Source organism: Brachycentrus maculatus, unplaced genomic scaffold, assembly GCF_059751285.1.
Source record: "Brachycentrus maculatus isolate JH-2025_06_01 unplaced genomic scaffold, ASM5975128v1 h1tg000696l, whole genome shotgun sequence".
Lineage (NCBI taxonomy): Eukaryota > Metazoa > Arthropoda > Insecta > Trichoptera > Brachycentridae > Brachycentrus > Brachycentrus maculatus.
The window spans coordinates 832,442-852,681 of record NW_028281428.1 but is presented as its reverse complement, the minus strand read 5'-3'; the positions used below and the strand labels follow the sequence as shown (position 1 = coordinate 852,681).

The 20,240-nt window shown below is 35.2% G+C and overlaps 1 protein-coding gene across 1 annotated transcript in view; it reads left to right on the top strand.

Moving 5' to 3' along the window:
* The window catches only part of LOC148300547 (G1/S-specific cyclin-D2-like), a 51,250-nt gene extending 36,515 nt beyond the window's left edge, over positions 1 to 14,735 (top strand). Inside the window, exons 3-5 of the mRNA XM_088274648.1 lie at positions 2,769 to 2,931; positions 13,332 to 13,477; positions 14,270 to 14,735. Of these exons, the coding sequence (XP_088130774.1) occupies positions 2,769 to 2,931; positions 13,332 to 13,477; positions 14,270 to 14,464 (504 nt within the window). The 3' untranslated portion in view covers positions 14,465 to 14,735. The remainder of the gene's footprint in view (positions 1 to 2,768; positions 2,932 to 13,331; positions 13,478 to 14,269) is intronic.
* Positions 14,736 to 20,240: the final 5,505 nt, after the last annotated feature.

Genomic DNA, 20,240 nt, shown 5'->3' with positions numbered 1-20,240 from the left:
TAGAATACTATTTGGAAATATCACTACGCAAGAATACCACTTTCCCAAGTATCACTTCGCAAGAATACTACTATTTGGAAATATTACTACTCAAGAATACCACTTTCGAAAATATCACTAAACAAGAATACTATTTGGATATTTCACTACTCGAAAATTCCACTTTCGAAAATATCTCAACAGAAAAAACTACCATTTGAAAATATCACTATGTAAAAAAACCACTTCCGAAAATAATGTATCTGTATTAATTTTAATGGATGGTGAGAAATTATATTAGAAAGGGATGCAAAGCTGAGTGATAATTGAAAATATTAAGATATCTTCTTTGTGGTGGTATGGACATGCAGAGCGAATGGATGGAGAGTATATGTATGTATTTGGTAAATGAGAATAGGAGAACAAAACGAGAAGGCCAAGAAAGACTTGCCACGACTAAATCAACCAAAACCTACAATCTAGTCATGTTTGACTGTAAAATTATAGTTGTGGCAAGGAGCATACGAGTTTGGCCTTCCTTTTCTCTGCCTACCCCAGAAGAGAACGATAATAGTAGTTGTAGTTGTAATGTTCGTGTATGTCTTATAATATTCCATCGTAAAATATTCCCCCCTGGGAGAAGATAAAATTTGCGAAGTGCTTTTAACGCATCGCCGGTGCCGACCCGGCGTTTACAAAAATGGGGATTTTTTCAATCAAATAAAAGCTCGGGTATTCTCCCACTAGTTATTATTTAAGCTACGTTAATTATTACTGTCGTCATCTATCATTTCTTAAAATAAATATAACGCACTACCATATAATCTTTTAAATTTTGTATGTACGTGTTAAATTAGAACATCCGTCCCTCCCATTTTGCTTACACATCTTACTCGCCAGAATAATATATTTTCTCATTATAACTTGTATTTTTCAGTAATAATAATAAGTTATTATTTCCAGTAATAGTAATAAGTAAAAATTTCCAGTAATAATAATAATAATAAATTTCCAGTAATAATAATAATAATTTATGTAGCACCATTTTCGGAAAATACTACCCTAAGGGTGATTTAACAACTGTTAGGGTTTCAGCTACTTTTTTCTCTTAAAATATTATATTTTCTTTCCTTCCACAACACATTTTTGTATTTTTTTTTATTATAATTACTTTTAAATACTCCTACAAATGTTTTTCTCGACAATCTTTCTAGATTGTATAAAAAGCTCTCAATATTAGCTATTTTTATATATTTTAAAGCTCTCGCCAGTGATACCTTACTCGACCCACGTAGTACACATCATTTTAAAATTTAAAAAAACTTACCTACTTTCGATTTATGCCGGAAAATATAACTGTCTCAATAAATACTTAAATGATATTTCTTAGTTTTGTACTGACAATTCCTGGTTGAACTGCATTTTATATAATAAAACATCAACTGTATACTGTTTTGCACTTTTCTGTCATTGGACCAGTGTCCGAATTTCTTCGAGACTCAGATCGGTAACGATGAAACCCGGTCATTTGTCAAATGAAATAAATGTGAAAAAAAACATATTCTTGAATAACTATTTAAAACATGAAAGATATAATTAATGTTTTTCTAAACATTTGGTATTTTTTATTCATAAAATGAAAACTGATGAAGTAAGCAGAATCTAGATCAACCTGTGTATGATAATATCTACTGATTTTTAGATGATGATTATTTCTTCTGGTATTTTAAATTAAGGCACATTGTTGCACTTTCCAACGAAGCTGTTCTAGCCGCAAGGAAGTGTCCGTTGACCCCAGTTTTGCGGAAGGCCTGGATTTATGTAGCGCATCACCATTACATGAATAAAAACCCATCACTGCAAAATAAGAAGTAATTAAACTTAATTATGCGCATTCGCTTAATGCGTGTTTTATGGGTAGGAAATCTTTTTGAAATAACGAGGACTAAGTACAAAAGTACACAAATTGTCTTGTACCTATGTCTTTCAGCGGAAACGCTTTTGTCAGCAATAATACTAGTAATATTAAATTTTATGCTGTTTTTATTTCGAGGCGAGAATCCTACTTAAGTTTACTAGCAATTAGCTTCCTCTTTACATTATTATAAAATACCTAATCAGTACGCTGATTATCAAAAGCATTACCACATATTGCGTGAATAGGGGAATATCTTACCATTTTTTATAAATATATTTGTATTCAGTTCACTGATTTCCTTTGTTTCTCAGAACACATAATCTTAAATTAAACCAAACAAAAGCTAGTCCAAATATGATTGCTTCATCACATGTGTATCAACCATACATATTTCTGCGTCAGTAACTTAACACAAATATGTAGTTTTTCATGGTTGGCAGTCCTGGTACCAGCCCCAAAGTGACCATGGAGTTGGCAAAAGAATGCAGTCAGAATGCGATCTCTCAAACGAATATGTGTCAAAACCATGTATGACAGATGTTCGAATGGTAAAATAAGAAAGGAATGCCAGATTGAGATAAGCATTATCGATAAATTAAAGGAAGGCGAATTGAGATGTTTTGCGCACGTGGAACCAATGAGTGAGGAAAAATCTTTAAAAAATATACTAGGCGAATGTGGTCGGCACAGGAAGACCGAGTTAGACTGATTAGAGAAATAATCGGCGGGTATGCGTGAGGAGATAAATGAATGTGTATGAGGCGAATAATGTTTGCAAGAAAGGGTGGTATGGCGTTATATTCTCTATACGGAGAAGATAGTAAAAATATATTGTTTTTGTACTAACGGGCAGTTTTTGTTATTGTTGCAGAAATGGGAGCTTTTAGTACTTTCCAAACTGAAATGGGACATGTCCGTGGTGACTCCTCAAGACTTCCTCTCCCTGCTGGTAGCCAGATTGCCTCTCGGCGGTTTTGTTAAGACCAACATGGTCATCAGACATGCCCAAACCTTCATCGCGCTCGCAGCCAAAGGTAGGTTCATTTTCCACTTCTTCGAGTACCTGAACGATATATTTTATACATTTCTGCTGATAAAATTATCTCATGATTGAATTATTTGGATATAATTCTCTACTGAAATCAATTTTGTCCATATTACCCTAATTTTCAGTTCACTGTGTCAATTCCATCCCGATATGCACATTTCAACGAATACATTAACTTTTATTGCGTTATTTTAATAAAAGTGTATCCACGCGTTCTAACATGGCCCGAATAAGTTGTCACACTTGTTGAACACTGTTTCTCGATATGCCTACAGTCTCGCTTTTCTTTAATGATAAAACTTCGGGTAATAAAAAGGCGAGTTTTACGAGACTGTTTTAGGCATTTTTGTGATGTCACCATCCTTAGCTGGAATACTAAATACAACTCGCTATCCGCTCAGGTTGACCGAATACAAGGCCATTTGGCTATGTGTTATTAGGTACCACTGCACTGAAGGATGTCATCTAAGCTTTATTCTATAGGCGATATAATGGGCGATTGGTCACAACAAAGCACCGAGCATTTTGCGTTTATTTAAAGTGACACGTGACAATTCTTAAGGATAACGTGCATTATTATATTCTGCAAATTTATTTGCTTTTCCCTTTTATCTAGTCACTTTTTGAAATTAAGTTTAATTATAACTTATACATTTTACTACGCTTTTTGAAAAATTCCGCCCTTTTATATATTTTCCAGAAGCAATGGCCTCGCAAATAGCATTAAATCCAACTATTTTAATATTGAATAGAGTTTTGTATTCACGCAATACTCGATACATGTGAAAACATTTTCAAATAACGTTTTCGATACGCCGGCGTTTTATAGAAGCATAAATTACAAACAAAATTAGCTCGTAAATTTTATGTGCGGAGAAGAAATTAATATAAACGCAAAAATTCTACTATAACCTTAAAGAGGCCATCCGAAGCGCGGGATTGAGCGACTATCGGCTATCCACAAGCATAACGCGCATACCCATATATAATACTAAAACCGAAAGTGTTTTTATAGCACTAGATAATTATATTAACAATTTGATTGTATCGACTCTCTGCCGCCATTCGAAGGAACATCGGAACATCCCAAAACGTTAATAATAATAATAACGTATTCACTAATAACGAACCCCCTCTCCGCGGGCCGCGGTATATTCCCAAAGCAAACTTTTTGCTCTTGCTCGGAGCGGAGATAAATAAACCGAAAGGATTTGGCACCTCGTTATTGGCAAAGGCCATTACATGATGGATTGTTCAGATAGCGATATTTTACATTCGGACGATATATCCATTCTTCGGATCGGCGTTACATAAACTCAACACCTCTAGAATCCTAACCACGCTGTTACATCGCGGATAACGAATGACATTTTAAGCCAAACACTTCATAAATGAGACCAAAGAGACATGATTTCACAAATTTTGAGATAGTAGGTTCACTTTGCTTTTTTATGCTTTCTTAAGATAATATCTGTCAATATCCTCAGTAAGTCCGTAATAATTGGAAAGGCTCTACGGGGTAACATACGAATTACTGATAGCAGTAACGCGTTGAATGACTACCCAGCGAGATGAGCTACATCCTGCGGCCTGTCATTACCATATTATTAAACATTGCCTTAGGCAAACGGATCCATTGTTTTGATAAATATTTCCTTTGTATTAAACTTAGATGTGTAACTTTCGCAGTTATCTCCAGCTGTAACCGATCATTCGGAATATAATCATATTATTACTACATTTCTAAGTTATTGTTTTGTTGAAGATTCGCCGTAACAAATATAAAATAATATGACGCAAGTGTTGCAGACTTATTTATTACGTCTTGGCCAAAAGCCTGCTGCGATTTCCCACACGGCTGAATGCATTCCTTCAAGAACTGAGTAGGCTCGAACAACAGCCACGGGTATTGTAATACTGCCATTATAATGCCCGGTGCAAGTGAGAAATGCCCATTCAATAATATAAATACATCGACAAACCGATTCTGTGCGATCATAACCCAAACACAATTACTTCTTAAAGAAAATTTGTTTGAAAATACAAATAATACGAACACGACCCAATGCCAAAAAGAAGGAAAACCAATGGTTATTAACTTATTAGGTTAGAATACTCCGGGGTTATACTCCTTAAATAAAAGACATAGTTTTGTCAGTTATGATTATCCTAAATATTAAATATAAATCTGTACATAGCTCGAGGATAATTAATAAACCAAGTGATGAACTGTGAGAACGTCTCGCTCGTTCTGTAATAAATTTACATAAATCTCGGGCAGGACTAAAGGGACCCCGAGGAACCATTCATATGTCACTCTTAACGACGAACAAAGTGCGAATAAAATACCATATACTTATTCAAATACAAAATGCGATGCAACACAACAAAGCCGAGCCGCCCTTACAACGCACAAAAATCATCAATTTAATATACCTATAATATTCAATTAACATGTGATTAATAGTGTTTTACGCTTAATGAGTTTTGACGTAAAAAAAAATTAATACGCGGCGCCAATCTAAATGACTCTTATCAATTATCTTAATTATAAGCGGGCAAAAATATTCGGAGTAATCACTTTTCATTAATATCCGACGGTTGATGTAGTAGACATCGATCGTACGACTGTCGCGACGTGTGACTGAAATATTTTGATTGAAATATTAATTTTCATTCTCGAAGAGATTCGGCGGAAGATACGAACTGTAATGGAAAATTTTAATATTTGCACCAGGGTAAAATTGTATAATTTGTCGGCAACCCACAATGGGCCGCAACCGGCAATCTGCAGCCTCCGGGGCCCTCTTCCCTCCCTGTCAGTTTTCCGAGGCTTCTCGTTCATTCATCACACTATATTTATGTGCACAGACTCGCCGCCCGCCCATACTCAAATTTGTTAAGAAAATTGCGAAATCGCTATTACACGCCACCGATCAACGAACCCGGCCCGACGAATTTGCATCGGGGAGGTTCGATAGCTAAAAAACACTCATTTTATCTTCAATCAGAATCGAGACGGGTTTATACCTTTACGTTAATCTTGCTTACGTTTTCACCGCTACAAATTTATAAAAATTATTGGGCCCTCAAAAAAATTATCGAAAATCTACCAATTGTTTTTTTTTCTATCCGAAGGCACAGTTAAATTTGTCACTTTAAATACACATAAGATTTTGTAGGTTTTTGGTATTTAAAACCGTAGATCTAACTAATTTTCCTTTACGTGGTTTTATAATTACGAACTAGTGGTCTAATAGAAACATCTCAAAGGCCTTTCGTAGAGAATGTGACGTGTTGTAGGCCTGCGCCCCTCCACAGAGTGCCCCGCTGGCGCGCAGCCACGGAGCGCATGCCCCAGGAATGTTGATAATGCGGTCTTCACGAAGAACCAGTTTGCTTCACGCCCGAAATTACTTTAAATTACACGAATACTTAAACCCTCACATGAAGCACATCTCCAATGATAGACCTATTATCTCCCTCCTCCCCAGGACGAGCGAATCGAATTTGCCAAATTGGATCCTTGACGGGAAACATACGCGAAAATAGCCGCAATTAACATTCAAGTGTAGTAAATATTGTTAATAAGCTTGTTATGACAATTAAGTAGAAAGCGCTTGAAGGATTGGAAACACTATTTATTCTACTTACTTATTACAAGAACAGTACGTAATTTTCTGAAAATATATTTTCTCGTGAAAATCTGAAAAACATCTAACCTGCTCAGTGTCGTGTTACTAATATTCCATTAAACGATAATTAATAATTATGAAAAAAATAGCATTTTTACTCAACTTTCTTTACACTGGCGATTTCCGCCACAGGCTTGGCGCCGCGCAGATACCAGGCCGGCAGAACTCGCAGGAGTCATCAGGCATTCAGCTCGCCCCACGTAGACTGAACAGCGCCAGAGGAAATAATAATAGTGAGAAGATGCGCAAGCGCACCGCGACCTGTGTACATTCCTGCTCTCCTGGTACGAAACTCCTAATCTCACAACCCGAACAGAACGCCGCACACCTCACCGAGAAAGCTCGGTAAAGCTCGTAAAGACGAGAGAAAATATTTTATTTTTGTGCTGATTCTTTTAAAATTGATGTTGCTTATAATTACATATCTGTATCCAGGTATCTTGTATCAAGTAGTATTTGCTTTCTCCGTAGTGAGAGCTTTCGTTACCACAGAAAACAATGCTCTCGAGACCTCCGTGTTGCCGACGCCGACGGCTATGCCACATATGCATTTCGCTCAGGTCAATGTAACTCGGGTCGACTTCACGGTTTCAGCTTTACCATTCGTATGTGCACATTAAATTATTTCATTGAATAACAATACCACCGTCCTGCAAAGTCAAAGTATTCCGATACGTCTCGACTTCATAACAACGCCAGTTTGAATTCTTTAATTTTTCATGTTTCTTGCCACCGTTCTGGAAGCAGTATATTAAAACTCCCCTAATTTGAATCGCTCTCACATGTTTCGTATACCTTTCCGTATCTCAAATGCAAAACCGCGTATAAATCTACATAGTTTTCGCGTTCATTCGCACATTACCTACTTATGTTCTCAAAAATATTGCGATAGCTATGGTCCAATAACCTTAAGACCTCACAAAACAATAGTTTCGCAATAATTGTAACCGAGACTTGAATAATTTTACGAGCAAATATTTTTTGTAAGTAGTACAATATTATGTATTTGTAGCGTCTGGATGTTATTCCCCCCGAGTCATTAAAATTTTTACCTCGAATGTCTATTGTGGTTCTTCCTTTATTGTAATATCTATTGTATACAGTTTATTGACTCTCAAATACGTATTTAAATATATTTAAACTTTTATAAAATGGTTCAGGTTTATTATTCAGTATTGCACATCGATACCATCCTCTCGACATGTCGATATTACGCTTTATTTTTTCGTGAATTTAATCTTTAAAAAATCTCATATGCTTCGAATATGGGCTTATTTTTTCGATCTCGCATTGTCGCGAATTCTTAGGTCATGCTCTTTAGGGTTAACGTGAACCGTTGCGTCTCGAGCCGACATCCGGTGCCGACTGTTATCTGTCTGCCGATGCAGTTTGCAAATATTTTGCAGATGAAACGAGATAGCGAAAGTCATAGCGAGGATGTGTTTCCTCCGTGATGTTACTTTAATTGTATCATACGCATATGCAACATCCTGTGCCGAATAATGATACGTGTTTAGTAACCTATTTTCTTCAAACAACGATGTCATCTTATATAACCTATCTTTTCTATTTACACTAAGTATGTACTTTCGAAAAAAGTAAACATGCTCTTTTTTGACCCCCAGCAATCTTGCTATCCAGTAATGGTTAGCATTGTTAAGCGCTTATCGCTTATTACCTTTAGTAAATATAGGGTCCGCCATCTAAAGTTTTTTTTTTCAACTAGTGCTTATTTCGTGAATGGTAACACTTAGCTCATGTCTGATTTGACAGATAATTAGTTTTATCCTTCCGCTAAGCGAATATGGTTGTGTATACGCTTGAACAACGCTGGGAAATATTGCGACATTACTTTGAAAATCATGGTAATGTTGCAGAATGTGTGCGAAAATTGCGTACGGTTTTTGGAAGAAGAGAAGCACCGTCAGCTCCGTATGTTCGTTATCTTGTGAAAAAAGTGAAAGAAACTGGCATCCTCATCGATAAACCAAAGCGTGAAAAGCCAAAAACAGTGCGTACACCCGAGAATATCGATGTTGTGGCAGAAAGTGTGCGTGAAGCGCCATCAACATCAATTCACCGTCGTTCTCAACAATTGAACATTTCGGAGACATCATTGAGACGAATTTTGCATAAAGACCTTGGTATGACGCCATACAAAGTCCAATTGGTTCAGGAGTTGAAGCCAACTGACCATCCAATGCGTTTTCGCTTCGCTGAGTGGGCCTGCGATCGACTTACAGAAGATGCCGATTTTGCCAAAAAAATCATCTTTTCGGATGAAGCTCATTTTGATCTTGGCGGGTATGTAAACAAGCAAAATTGTCGTATTTGGGGCACAGAAAACCCGCACGCATACATTGAAAAGCCGGTACACCCAAAACGAGTCACTGTTTGGTGCGGATTTTGGTCCAGAGGCATAATTGGGCCATTTTTCTTTGAAAATGAGCAAGGAGTGGCCGTTACAGTCAATGGCGATCGTTATCGGGCCATGTTGAACGGATTTTTGTTCACAAAAATTGAAGAGGAGGATATTGGCAACATTTGGTTTCAACAGGACGGCGCTACGTGCCACACAGCCGAAGCTACACTCGATGTTTTGCGCCCTGTTTTAAAAAAAAAAAAGTTATTTGGCGGACCCTTTATGTTTAGTGTATGTACGACCATTGCACAAATAATTATGGACCCTACATGTTGGTATGCTACTCACTGCGAAACAATTTCATTTCGCGATCGATGTTTTATTAAAAAAATTGTTAAAATAAAATAAAGTAAATACAAGTCATTGGTTTTTTGTTTTCGTAAAATGTTATTTTCTGTTTCATTTTAATGGCCGTCTTTTGATAGTGCGAGGAAGAAGGTATTGTCTATGACAACTGACTTAATAACCGACGCGTCGGTCGTCCCGAGCATACGAGTCACACATTTCTTGGCATTCACTAAACTTGTGAATAATGAATCTGTCAGTCGGCCATGCTAAAAGTTCAACGAACTATCACAACGAGGACCGGTCGCTAAATAATACTAAATAGATATTTTCCTATGGCGCAAATACTTCCCGGTTTTAATCTTAAGTTTTAGGAATTTTGTGCCAAGCACTTTTTTAATCGCTTAATTTATGTAATAACGTAAGCAAACGTGACGTAAAATCTGTCGTTAAGCGAAGCTTTCCAATTTCATAAGGGTACATAGTAACTACATAATGTGTGCTCGTTGCAATATTGCGAACATGTGTTCGAAAGCCTTCTGTATGACAGATTTCAAATATACTAATTTTAGGCTGTTTAATTTAACGCCCAGAACTGCCCAGCTCGGAACATGTCTGGCAAAATATTACGTTATTGTTTAAAATTTGAAGGTTATACAAAACATAACATGTGGTAGCCTTGTGCGACCATTTTTTACAGCTGAGCACTGAATAAAAAATTATATGTTTTAAATATTATTCTTATGGTATCATATTTGTACCTATAGACTTATTTTTAATTTAATTTACTGCGCTTTATATAATACGTATTTCATATAAAATCGAAAATCAAACGAAATTCTGAAACGAGCTTTTGAAAACACCTAAAAAATATCAGGAATTTATATTACCGATGTAAGGACAAACATTTTATTATCTGTTTTGACACAAGAATGATGAATTTCAGCTTAGAGTGCCGCTGTATTGTTTTTGAGCTAATCTCAAATTACGCTAATTCCTTTACGATATTACATTGATCTTGAAAAATTGTGGCATACATTTGGGCTAAGTTAAATCTGTTCGTGTTGTTGCAACAATAATATACTGCCTGTTTGTGTATATTATCAGTGAATTTTAAAACAATTTTGTTCTGTCGAAGAGACAGGACAAAGGAATGGACCACCGTTGACGTTTATTCCGTGTATAATCCGCATATTTAAACTTCCGAATTAATATAAATAACAAACACATTTTGCTTTGCTTTTATCCTTAAAACGTATATCTATAATTGATTTTTTCAACTGTTTCTCGTCGTAAAGTTTTTAAGAACCTGCAGTTCGTCGGAGGTTCTGCAACGCGGCGCAGCTCGGAACGTTGCAACTCCAATAAACATAATTTAGCGTTACATTCCGCTGGCAACAGTCCGCCATAAAAACATCAGTCATAACTTTGCCGAAGCAATGTGAGAAAAGTGTTCGCTCGATTCAAGACCGACGGCGACGGTCGAACGATGAGAAAATTCAACGTAACAATTGTTTATTATCGTAGAACTAATCCTAACTTGAAGCGAAACGTTTTACTCGTGTTATTATGCAATATTTGATAAACCTTTTTGTGACATAATACGCGGTGGCGAGTAGGTACCATTATGACGAGTAGGTACCATTATGACGAGTAGGTACCATTTATTTACCGCGATGCGTCGATCATGAGGTCCGCTAATAACGCGATCGAGTGCCGAAAGTCGCCCGGGCGCTCGCCGTCTCTGCCGTACTTGGTCCGTGAGAAATATTCGTTCGGCCGCGGGGAGGGACAATGGCGTCTGGTCCCGAACATAGGGAATTACTTCGCAAAGGACCCGACGGCGATCATCCACTTCTGCGGCCGGTTTTAAAATCATCTCCCCATACCGGCATACCCCCTCCGCGTATTTATCTACCTACGTCTGCGCCTGCAATCATAACACGACCGTTGGAATCGAGTTTCGCAATCCACAAAAAAGGCGAATTCAATCTAGAGCCCATTCGGCGTGTAGATAATTTCGGATGTAATAGAGCTATCGAGGTGGCACATAAATGCGTAAGGATAATGACTGTTGCCTTAGGTCCGGATCTCGTGGGTGCATATCGCAAACTGCGCCTACGACGTAACACTGACTTCCCCTCTACTGCATTCGCGCGTAATCTTCAAACAGTATTAATAAATTTTATTTTTAATATTATTTAATATTTACGTGACAAATAAGGTCAGTCTACATTTGTAAATAGACGAAGGTGATGGATGTGGCGCCACGAATCTAATCGCGATACTCAATACCTTCATACTGTGGGTACCTATACATATTAAGGTGCTATCGGTGTTTGCACGAATGCAAGTTGCATAAACATTGCGGCTTATTTTCTCGAAAGTTCTAATTTGCCGTCAGTCAAATATAATTCCACATGCATGCGAAGCTAATAGCGTTATCGATTCCTCGTGTTTTAAAAATCCTTAATTTTGAAAATTCGCGTGCGCCTTAAATATTGCGTGAAGTAAGTTTCGGAACACCGGGGATTGGATGGCGGTATCCAAATTTATATTAACCGCGAATCTCGCGGTTAAATAAACTTGTTCGAATGGACACCAATATTTATTATAGTGTTAAAATTATATATTGTTTTTAAATCTAACACTCTCGACATAAAAGGGTCAATTTGTCATTTAGCTTGAAAAAATTGTAGGTCAAACTTTATACTGACAGTGAAAATTCATTTTAATCTCAGGATTGTTTTAAAAATACGACATTTTGGACGCAGGATGGCAAGAGATTGATAACAGCGAAGGGCTCTCAAGGGCGGTGGAAGAGATAGTGGTATCTGAGGAAACCACTATCGAAAAAACTATTTCATTCATAACATATAAATACTCTGTTCCTCTAAGGTTATCGCGTGTAAAATATCAGTGCGTAGGCGAATGTAACATAATGCACATTGCGTTTTATTGGTTGTAGCAATCGTTGTTTAATAGTGACTTTTAGGTAAAACAACAACGATCGGACAAGAAACAAACTTAAATCCCGGATAAAACTACCATATTTATGATAAAAACTTCCACTAATTCTACCATCAGGCTGTTTCTTAACAGGGATAGGCAGAGAAGATGGAAAATTACACTCGTGTGTCAGGACATACACTCTTAGCTTCTTCTACATCATTACAATTAGTCATATATGCCCTCCAGTTACGTATACTTTTGACACTACCAGATTGTTTTTTGCTTGGTCCTGCCAAGTCTTTTTTGGCCGTTTTCATTTTGTTCTTCTATTCACATTTTCCATATATATCCTCTCAGTCATTCCCCAGTCATATATTCACGCAATCAATGTAATTCAAATAAACTGGGAATTATTTTTATGGCTTTATGAATATTAATTCACAAATAACTTGCCATCATTAGTAGTCAGTACATTTCCTGAAAAACTTTTTTTTGTCTACCTACGGTTTAAAGCTTCGTATGTGGAAAAACGTATGTACATTCATAATACTATCTACGTTTGAAGACTGTAATCGTATTGTCCCCAAAGTCACACCTTTATTTGAAGTTTAGTTACCAATCTAAAAGTACATCGGTTCATACATTGTAATGATCTAATAAATTTCGTAATCCAGTGATAAAATGATACCTCTGCGCATTTATTAAATTACTACTCATTTTCAAAATATTATTTGGAAAATTAACAGAATAGTTACATTAAGTTATAGGTACACATATACGAGTATTAGAAAACAAGTACGTGTAATGTTTCAATTACAAATTCCATATTTGTAAAAATACCTGGAAGAGGGTCGTGAGGGAGGAATTGGGGAAAGATCAAAGCTCAAGTCAAGGTCAAATTATAAATATAGGAACTTTGTTTAGAGTTTGTTATACTCGTGGGAAGCGCTAAGTTGTCAGTTGCCCTGGTGATTCGACTGGGAGCTCTGCGAGCTAAACAGTTTCAAATAATTTCTTTCTTTTTGCCCACAGATTTCCAATTCACAATGTATACCGCGAGTACATTAGCCGCCGCCAGTATTGCTGCAGCCCTCCAAGGCTTGGATTGGGGGACCAGAGCCAACGTTCCTCTGTCCGACTTGATGGCAAATCTCCATCACCTCACTGGAGTCGAACAGGTAATTTTTGTCTCAATACTAACTCAATACTACCATATTAGCTAATATTTTAAATAAAAATACAGAATTTATTTATTTAATGACCTCCGGCAAGTGTTAAAACTGATGTCATCTGAATAAAAAAAAAACACCCAACATGTGTAAACCACTGGTTCCTATTATTCATTCTTTAAAATGTCGCCTTTTTGACAAGCGCCATCCCGCATCTGTTAAAAATTTAATATTTTTTGATACTTTACTTCAATTAATTTGATTATTTAATAATAATAATTTAATATATTGAAATGATTTATATGGCGCCATTTTTGTAAAATACTCGTTCTAATAAGCACCTCAAAGGCGCTTCGTTGTAAATGAATTAAGGAAAATAAAATAGTGAAAGTGATTTCGTAAACGAATGCGCGTTTAGTTTTTATTTTCTAATTATCACCTCGTTCTTGCTATTTCTAATTGCTGGTATTCTGAGCATTCTATACCATCGATCCCGTAACAGCTACGCTTGGAAGCAGATAATATCATTTTGCCTGTAGCAGTTACTACATAATATGTCTCAATATATATTTTCTTCTTCTTTCAACCTCTATCCGCCCCCAATAGGGCACTTAATCAAATACACACAGTGTCTTCTTTATGTACAAAACTTTTTTTTTCATCTTTTTTAACAAGTAACAAGATTTTATTCCATACACTGCAGTGTGCATAATGTTTTCGTAGATCATTATTTTTACTCAATTTTTTTCGTTTAAAAGTTGAAATAATATGTTTACTTATATTTTTCTCAATTTGTTTTAGGATTATCTTCAGGCGTGCTTAGAACAAATCGAGCAAATGGTGCAGAAAACTATCGAAGAAGGCGTGAATGACCCAAACGGGAGAGCGCATGTGGGGAACAACACGGGGATGGCGTGGACTCAACCCCACAACACTCCTGAGAAGATGGTGGGCAAAGCCGGCACACCCACCGACGTCAGAGATGTGCACTTCTAACCCCGAAATCTCTCCAGTCGGTTCGCTTCTGGCCACACCATTCCTTCAATGGCAACACCGTGACATCTAACACTGACAGTTACTATTGACAGTTCAAATTTTCGTGGTGTAATGAAGAAGAAATGCGCAGTATTATCGGACACGGGCTTTTGCCTCGATACGATCCGAATGTGAGTCAAAGTGAATAAACGATAGCATTGTACTGACATTATGAATAAATTGCCTATAGTGCCTCAGTGCCAAAAATAACTTTCAAACTCGTACCTAAAAATATACTAAAAATGAAAACGTGACCCCATGCGTGTCAGCGGATCACCCAATATTTGTGTACCTACTTGTGAATGTTTAAATCAATTGTTTTAACTATTATATAGTTTTTTTTTTTATAAAATGAATAAGATTTTAGTTTACATGCTTAATTCGTTAAACATATAAATGATTTATATATTTCCTATGGAAGTGTTGAAACCGATAACAATTATATTATTTAGTATTGAGCTCCCAAATTCATATTTTTTTAAATATCAATATTAGGGACTACCTTCATTGATTCTGTTGAATGTTATTCGTTTATCTACTATTATTATTTTATCATATTACAGTAAGTCCTCTATTGGCAGTATTGTATGCCCATGTCCAACGGTTTAAATCCATTCAAATTAGTTTGATATTCTAAATTGCAAAAGAATCTCTAATTTGACAATAGTTTGTAAGGTCAGTTTAGCTACGAAGCTGTTCGGTGATGCGAGGAGAATTGTGATGCTACAAACTCACCCCTGGGTAGCTCCAGCTCCCGTCACTCATTTAAAACATCCTCGTTTTTATTGTGGTTTCTCACCTACATCACAAATTTGCAAAAGTTAAATGATAAACAGACATCTCCATTTGTCGCACCCAGCAGCTTCATAGCTATTAGTTTGTGGCTCCGCCACTCGAGTCAGATGTACACAGTAGTATTTTTGCATTTTACATGCAGTATTTTTTAGCAAATTTATGCCCCGTTCACTGCCATTATGTTTTGTTAAATTGGATCAATTGATTTTAGCTTTAGCTTTTACTACATCGATGCTAAATGAGAGGGCAGTGATGATGGAGCTAGTATCGCTAAAATTTTTAACTTAGCAGTGCAGGACTATATCGGGAATAATTTTGTATTTTATGAATAAAAGTCTAAGCGAATGAGATACTTTTGTTGGATCGCTAGAAGCCAAGGGCTCTTTAGGGGCCCAATTTCCAAACCCAGTAAGGACGTTTTGTGAAATTGTTCATAAAACAATAAAAATACTTTTTTTGTAATGCGCGAATCTGCAAAAATCCAGTTTCGAAGCCAGTAGAGCACGGGCAAGTTCGAAGCGTCGCGGGATGCTATTAAATTTTATAAAAATGTAAGAAATGCCAGGTTTAAGTTGTAGGATTAGTCGGAGACGGTGAGAAAAAGGAAACATCTCCAAAATAACCCCCTTACTTAGTTTTAAAATTGGGCGGCTATCTTGATTGATGGTTATCGATAATCAACCTAAGGCCGAGAATATGTCCAGCGATAGTCTGACCTACTTATAATTTAAATATTATTCGGATAAGTTTGAACAAAATAAGATTCGTATTTTGTGGAATGATCTAACTTGTGATAGCCTGTGGATAATATTCTTGGCATTGTATTCTGAAGATAATGTAATGAATTGGGGGGGAAGCAATACACTACGCTTTAAATCTTATCCATGTTATTTTTATACTTGAATATCTGAGTACGGATACTTAGATAATTCCAATAACTATTAATGTAGGTGTATTTTTTTACCACTTTCTATAGGACTATGAATATTATTATATAAGACAGTTGCGGGGCTGATAGTTGAAATATTCAACCGGTACTCGAATTATACAAACAACCTTTAAATTTTGTTCTATGAAATGTATCACAGACTCGGAGAAACTCGGCGCGCCGCTTTGGTTTGAAAAGTTCTTCCGAGTATAATTATTTTTGTATTTGACATAGAAACCGAAGCGATCTATAACGAAATATTAAAAATCACTCCGGCTATGTCTAAAGTCTACATAATGAGTGTGACACTCAATCCTCTCTATCTCTACTCCTGCAGGGAAGCAGTGTAATGGTAGTATGTAGTAGCAACAAACCACATGGCTTGTTAAACTTTACATCTAAAACCTAAGCAGTGTCCGAGTTACACAAGCTACTAGTACGAGCGCGGGCATGTAACCCCGAGTGCCTTTGCCATTAATCTCCTTTTCTTACTTACTATTCCATTCCCATATAGCAATAATAACCTTCATCCTGAGCTTTGGTTACATCATCTGTCTCCTAAATCCGAGAATTTAAAGCGCAGGACTAATTGCCATGCCTTTGTATAATTAACGACCAAGTTAGCACTGCATCTATTTGATCCAGTGCCCTATTCATCATCGGGGTGTGAACAGGGGTCAAAAAATAATGATTTGTACATATGTTCTTTATATATTCATGGAACAAAGTTGTAGGCTGTGCTTATTTTTACATTGCACTGCATGCCAATGTTTTAAATTTGTATGAGTATAACCTTTTTAAACAATAGTTTACTAGTATGCATGAGGACCGCGAACATTAGAAATAAGTCAGTTTTTTTATTAATATCTTCAACGATTGATTGTTAAAAATATGTGTTTTCATAAACATATTTATTAAAAATGTTTGTGTGGACACCTGTTGGTTATTGCAACTCTGCATACTTTGAATTGTAATTATGTTATTGAAAGAATTATTCTACTTATTTAGTTTAATTAAAGCGCCCTTAATATAATAATAATATACTTGATTAATTTATATAGCGCCATTTTCACGAAATTGTCTTATTCGCTGTATCTTATTCTATATCATATTTGTACAAACTTAATTCAAACCTTTTAGATAGTATTTAACGTAAATGGCACTATAAATTATCCTATATTATTATTTGTATCGCTCCTGTTTTTCACTATATTTTAATTATAATCACTAAGTTTTACTATCTTACCTCGTACCTTACTATTTTTTCTTAAATTTTATAATCTTCATATTTGCGTTGTATATATTATTACATTGTAAAAATTTGTAAAAAAATTGGCTTCGGCCGTGAATAAAAAAAAATGTTACCCTGAAATAGCACCTGAAGTGTAAGACTGATCACCTTGCCTTCATGAAATTTACGATCAAGGTGCTGCAATGATACAATGCAGAGCCCTATGCACCCTTTAGTGCGGATGAGAGATGAAAACATCCCATAAACATATTTTTGTAAGAAGAAAAAAAACTAGTTTTATTATTACAAATTTATAAATTAAATTCAAGATCATGGTGAAGTAATTCATTTGATCAGCTTTTAAAAAAATGTGTTTAAATACACAAGTTAACTTTATGTGTCTAAATAAATAATGTGTATTTAACTTGGTCTTCACGCTTGTTTTTGCTTGGTAAACATGCTTGAAGAATACTCTAATTGAGCAAAATATTTCTTAACATATCGCTCACTCCTTTCAAGAACGTCATAAATCAAAAATCGTTAATTTTCAGTTGTGCATGTTTTCAGAATGCCCAGAAAATGTACTATATCCCAGCAAAAGAGACATATTTTTAACTTAATACAATTTACCCGCTACAGGGCAGAAAGTGTTGTTTTTGCATTTTGAAGAAAAGGTATTGTTTAATTATTTTTTTAAATATACTAAATATTTTTCAAATGTAGAAAAAACCTTCAGGTTTTACCTAAAAACTTCTGCTGCACAGTAAAAAGTTCAGTAAGTGGCTTGATATTTATTTTTAATACATTGTATTATATTTTTAAACTTTAAAAACGTTCTCCTGAAAAATCAAGTATTTTGATTTATGACGTTCTTGAAAGGAGTGAGTGATATGTATCTGCTTTTTGAAAAAATAATTACAAAGAAAGCTAAGTGTGAGTACCTTTATTATTGTGCATATTATCTGCATCAAGATGGTGCTTATATCGACAAAAAAAATGTAAATACAGTTGAAATATTTTTGTGGAAAAAAAAATAATTTTATTCGTTAATTTGTGTGAACTCCGAAATTGTATATTCATTATTCATACTATAGTAAAAGCTTTTTACTTCAGATTTTAGGGGCTAAAATTCTTAACATATTTTGAATTAGCAAATTTGAAAAAAAAAAAAATTTGACAATTTTTTCAAATATAAACTAATGCACTGCGTTGTTTCCAATTCGTATTTTTATATTAATACGATAACAAAAGCTGTGGATCAAATTGGAAATATGCATATGTATTTTAAATCTGTAAAAAAATTGGATCTTACTGAACATTTTTTCAAACTATCGTATGAAAATTTGTTAAAGATTGTCGAATTATGGCTAAATTTGAATTATAGTTGTTTGAATTTATGAGCTTTTACTGTATGTAGAAACTGCTTGTTTATAAGATATATTAAATTTCATATAATATTTTAAAACAATCGATCATTTTTGTATCTGACTAACATTTATATAGTAAAGTAAATTTCCATAAGTTGTGTATTCTTTGAGCCGATAACACGAGCCAACTGTGAAAGGATGAGAATAGTCTTTATTACATAATTGTAAATATATATATTTGTCGATGTTGACTTTGTATCAAATTGGCTTCTGGTCTTAATAGATAGAAAGTAAATGATTTGAAGCACAATGTGTTCCTTATTTTTAGCGGCATCGAGTGTAGTTATGTAATTTTATATTGAACTGTGAAGTGAGAACCAGTTGGCATTATTTGTTGTAAGATTGTTTATCCTAGAAGGTCATATTTTGAATGTCTATAGTCATGTCCAGTCATAATAGGTTAAATAATCACCTTCGGTTTGTAAATAGAGTAAAGAGTAAACCTACCGCTTAGTCTGAAGTTATAACGTAAGAACTAACCTAATTCCGGGTTCCTATATAATCTAGACATAAAGGGATGGACATGCAACAATAATGTTCAACGAACACCAAGTAAGCTTTGTAAATGTGTAGAGTTAAGTTAGCACATAGTTACGCCACAAACCTAGCTAAGTTTTACACCTTAGTGTTTTCAAACAAGACTGCCATAGCATCGTAATTCCTCCTCCCTCATCTCTTCAAATAGAAAACCCACGATCTAATAAATAATTATATATTAATATTCTGTCTTCCAATGTAAATAGCAAAGTAAAGAATACACACTCGCACACATATATATGTGTGTGTGTGTATGTGTTTTTTTACTGAAATATTTTAGTCATTCTTTTATTATATTATTATTAACATTATTAATACGCTAGATTAACAATCTTTTAAAGTCCCGTTCAAGAGGGATAAATCTGTGACTTTTATATTTAAAACATGTGTAATTATATTTATAGTAACTAGTTGTACAGACATACATATCACATTATAATAAACCATAATTACAAGTAAAAGGGTAATTTCATAAAAAAAACTTTTATTATTTTATTCCTTGTATCCCCTTTTCAGAAGAATGAACGATCCCCTTTTTTGAAAAGTGAAGTATCCTCATTAGAAACAACAGAAAACAGAAAAGAGGGAAAACTTAAAACTATACCAGGAGAGTGTAAACATTTGCTGTAGAAAGTATATGTATTGTACTTTAGCCAATGAAATGAATGAAACTGTTTCTTGGTGATGTTAATCTACAAACCACACATACACACAAAAAGGTAACAAAGTGTCCTATGCACCATTTAAACGCAGATATGGACCAAATAATTTACCAAAAAACACACTTCAAAAAATAATTTGGCCATCAGAAAACATTCT